Source organism: Egretta garzetta, unplaced genomic scaffold, assembly GCF_000687185.1.
Source record: "Egretta garzetta isolate BGI_Z169 unplaced genomic scaffold, ASM68718v1 scaffold16, whole genome shotgun sequence".
Lineage (NCBI taxonomy): Eukaryota > Metazoa > Chordata > Aves > Pelecaniformes > Ardeidae > Egretta > Egretta garzetta.
The window spans coordinates 2,811,258-2,815,672 of NW_009260022.1; the positions used below are offsets into that span (position 1 = coordinate 2,811,258).

Below are 4,415 nucleotides of genomic sequence, written 5' to 3' on the forward strand. Positions count from 1 at the left end.
TAGTAAGATTTTATTTGAACTGTGTTACATTATCAGTTTTCCTTCTTGTTGTAGCTGTTCATTTAAATATTCCATGAAAAGGAAAAGCCTTTACAAATAAGATAGATAGAAAAAGTTTTAATCAAAGCTGAGTGCTGTGACAGTAATAGCAATCTTGATAAGCTGCAAAATAGTTAGTTACTGCTAAATCTGTGTATTTCATATTTTAATACATTATACTTCAGGCCTTGCCATGTCTTCAGATTTCCAATGACAGTGACAAATAGTCCTTCACTGCAACATGCTTTATGTAATAAAGCAAAATGACTAGCCTGTTCTAAAACACACCCCATTAAACACTAAGGCTGGTAATCTTATCAGTGTTACTCATTCACCACTGCGGTTCCAAGTTTCAAGCCAGCTTTTCTGCCCAGCTGGGTGTTGTGGGAGCCCAGAACCTCTGGGCTACAGCAGGGTTCTACTTCAGGTCTCTAGGATTTCTGATCAAACCCATACGAAGTGCCCACTTGCTCCTATTAAGAGCTTTATTGAGGAACAGCAACGCACATGAAATGGTTTTGTTAGTGAAAAAGAAATAGACATCCAGACAAAAATCTGAAACAGGCAGTAAAATACATAGTTTAACAGACCAAAAGAAAAACTATTTATGTGTATGAAAATGACATAACACTGGAGAGTGCAAGACAGGGTAAAAATTAAGATAGTGACCTGTGATTCATGTAACTGAAGCCATTGCTAAGCTCCAGTGCATTACTTCGGTGGGTTTCAGGCCTATTCCAACAACATACAAACCTGAAAGACACTCCTATGCTTTCAGGAAAGAGACGCTAATTACAGAACATGCTTTCTTTTGAACATCTTCCTGGGATAGCTAGAGATCATCACCTCATTAAGCAACTCGATACAGGATCAAAATTTACATGTGTATTTACATGTGACATTCCATTAAGGAAGCAGTTGATTATACTGTTGTTCAACGAATCACCCAAAATTTATCTAGATGACAGCTGGACTAAAATACTGTTTTCATTATTTTTCTTTATTTCACATGGATAAAATACAGACTTCCACAATACAGGAAGGAAAGGAAAAAAGCACTCTACAGCTAGAAGGGAGGTATAAGCTATTTTTATGCAGACTGCTTGTAAGATAAAGCAGTGAAAGCTTTTCTGATGTTGGCAACAAATGCAGAAAAATTGTTTGTTTCTCTCACTTTGAGCTGGAACTCTGCTATACAGTCCAGGGGAGGAGTACAGGAAGTCACTAAAATGACACAAATTTCCAAAAGATTAGACCATTATAAAAAAAAAGTATTACTGTTTTTCCATGTTTATGAAATACAAATGTAGTTTGTTATCTTTGTATGTTTTAGCTTAATCCAGTATTATTTTTGAGGAACCTATTAAACAAGTTTCTTTCAGCAAAGACAAAGCCTCAAAGAACACAACATTATTTTTTTTTTCAATTATTTCCAGACCTCCTGCTCAGTGCTGTGCTCCTGAATTGTTACAGTAGTTTCCAGTAATCCATAGCCTGCTCAAAAACTGAAATACATTCCTAACCATTTCTGTCGCTCTGCAGGCAGGCAGACTGAAAACTGATGTAGCCCTGCAGGTGATAAACTTTTCACTTCAGCACATTTTAGATGTGAATTAGTAAAACAGAAATCTGTACCTAGAGGTGTAGCAGAGCAACAGTAGCATACGCCTAGAAGCTACTCAGCATGGTACTCAAACTACCACTGCTGTTCTTCATAACTGAGGTAAGATCCATATTGCAAGAACGGCTTTAAGGTCTGAAAGGTTGTACCCTTGCAGAAGGGGAATGCTGGATTTCAAGTTTTAATCTATGTCACACAACTCCAAGGGTCCCCCACTATGTGGAGAACCTAATTTTTTCTGCCCTCTAGGCTTGACAGACAGGTCGGAATACGCCTGTCAGCATAAACACTCACTCTAGCATAAAGGGAAGAAGCAACAAACTACAAACTGAAGCATTTATCTGTGCCTGTATAGCTCTTTTCTCTCCTGCTTTGCTCAGGACAAAGTAAACAGCAACTCCACAAATGGAAGGGAGCAAAGATAAGCAGTTGTATTTTCATATAAGTTAACAAGAGAAACTTCATTTAAAAACATATTACCATTGCAAGATTATTCATTCAGAAATTGGAAGATAAAGGTTACAACTAAACTGTACTTTACTCCCCTCCCCCTTTTTCAAATAGGGGCATCAGATTCTGTCCTCTTAATTATTCAGTATTCACATACCTTCATAATCTCCCTGCTCGTTTATGGAAAGGGTAAACACATACGGCTTGTCAGGATCTTTGTGGTCAATGTGTCTGAATATAAACTGTAATTGTTCGTCTAAAGCAAACACAAACAGAATTAGTTAACACCATTAACCTCTGCTGGAGAGTCACAATGATGACCAAAAAAAAAAAAAAATCACAATATTAAGCTACAGTTTCACTTAATATTCTTAGAATACTTACAAGTTAAGCAAACCTGGTGTCTTTGAAAGACAAATGCATTTTAGCATATACCATATTCTGCCATTTGAGACAACGGTAACACCTGGGCTGGGGCTACTCTTCCGTTGTGTAAGCTAGTTATGTTCTTCACTACCCAATCCAACATTAACCACTTTGTATCACTGCACATGGGAACTACAGAAACTTACTGTGAATTCTGCGTATCTCCAGTCCAAGCCGCTGTTCAAACACTGTTTTAGACTTGCACAGTTGCTCCACTCTCTCCTTCGCAGCTTTCTTTTTAGAAGATATAACTAGAATTTTAGAAGCCACCATAAATATCAAAGTAAAGGTAAAACAAGCACATAAAAAAAACATAGAACAGTGCAAAAGCCCATCAAAAGCAAGTGTTGAAAACAATTCCTCCTCTAATTAAGAAAATCTACTTACTATCCTTTGCTTACTTACTTTCCTTTTTCTTCATCAACTCTTCTTTAAGCTCTTGGATGCTGTCAGTCAAGTCCTTCACTTGCTCTTCTTCTTGATTTAAGTTAGATTTTATTTCTGTCAAATGCTCTTGATTTTCTGATATGCGTTGGGTCTGCTGGAGAATCTCTGAAACGAGGCAAGAAAATATGAATTCATACAGTTGATTACACTTACCTGTGTAGTTTAAGATGACTCATTTGAATAAAATCTAGTGAAATTGTCTCAGCTGAAAAGTCAGCATAACTACAGCATCAAATAAAAAGCTTAAAGTGAAAGTTATTCAAAAGAGAAGCTACTAAGTAGGGAGCTCCTCTCATACTTCAGTCAGATGCAATTTGTTTCTGGTGCCAGAACTATATACATCCTCAAAACAGGAGGATGGCAGATCCTGTCCAGACAAAAAATTAGTCAGAAAGCAAGGAATGGAAACAGTGACTGATATTTGAGTTGCAATTATTTTTACCTGATATTCTGAAGTTTACCTACAAAGTTCAGAGACTCCTAGACTGCTAGGCTGACTGTATTCTATTACTAATATGGAAAAAGTATTAGTAACCTCACAATATTTAACTTCACTAAGCAATTTAATTTACTTTTCCTATCACTGTCAGCAAGTTCTGGTACTTTGTTGTTTTAAACACTTAAGCACCAAAACCACTATGCAGAAAACTCTTACCCGATCTTTGGTTTTTTGCATCATCAGTGAAGTTTTCCAACAAATTGCTTTTGACTTGCAATTTACATCCTGTAACCAGCCAAATATGTTTAATTTTAATTCCATCTTCATTCTGATGTTGTTATTTACCTTGTAAAATGGGAAGTTAAACATACTATTCAGCTGTATTAAGTTAATTTTAGAAATGTTGGAAGCAATAAATAAAACACCATACTGTACCATTGCTATACTCCCGAGTTTTATTAATCATCAGGTCCCCTTCTTTCAGCTTCCTGGACCATTTCTCTGTAACAGAAAGTTGTTTCAATTATCAGAAGTTTGATGATAACTTGGAAAAAGTAACAGGAACATAGAGCCTTTTTACCTGAAAGCACTTTTATGGACTCCTTGCAAGAATCTCTCAGTGCTAAAGTCTGATTCATCTGTTCAGTGCCATAAATGCTTTTTAACTGGGTCCAAAACTCTTTCATTTCTCTTTCAAAGAGGACTATTTCATCTTCTGTCTTTATATTAGCCATAGTGCTGCAACAAACACATAAGCGAATACAATGTCAAGACACACAAAAGACACACAAGACAGTCACAGCAGTTGTAACTCACAGGACAAACCTTCGGGGCAGTTTTTAGCCGCTTGGCTCGTTAAAACCTCTCCCCCTAAGTGTTTTTCGTCGTCACTATTACTACAAGAAGCAGTAACAGCGGAAGCTACGTTTCTTTTGCGACTCCATGGGTTATCTACGTCGGGAGGAGGCCCTGCCCCGCGCTACGCTGCGCTCG

At 37.2% G+C, this 4,415-nt stretch overlaps 1 protein-coding gene across 1 annotated transcript; it reads right to left on the reverse strand.

The window, feature by feature from the left end:
* Nucleotides 1-741: 741 nt before the first annotated feature.
* On the reverse strand, nt 742-4,257 carry SPC25 (SPC25 component of NDC80 kinetochore complex). The gene is made up of 6 exons (XM_009640752.2): nt 4,003-4,257; nt 3,858-3,923; nt 2,942-3,088; nt 2,683-2,787; nt 2,268-2,366; nt 742-1,263 (listed from the first exon to the last, which is right to left on the reverse strand). Exons 1-6 carry the CDS (start codon nt 4,154-4,156, stop codon nt 1,130-1,132), a joined length of 705 nt encoding a protein of 234 aa, XP_009639047.1. The 5' UTR covers nt 4,157-4,257; the 3' UTR covers nt 742-1,129.
* Between the last annotated feature and the right edge of the window lie 158 nt (nt 4,258-4,415).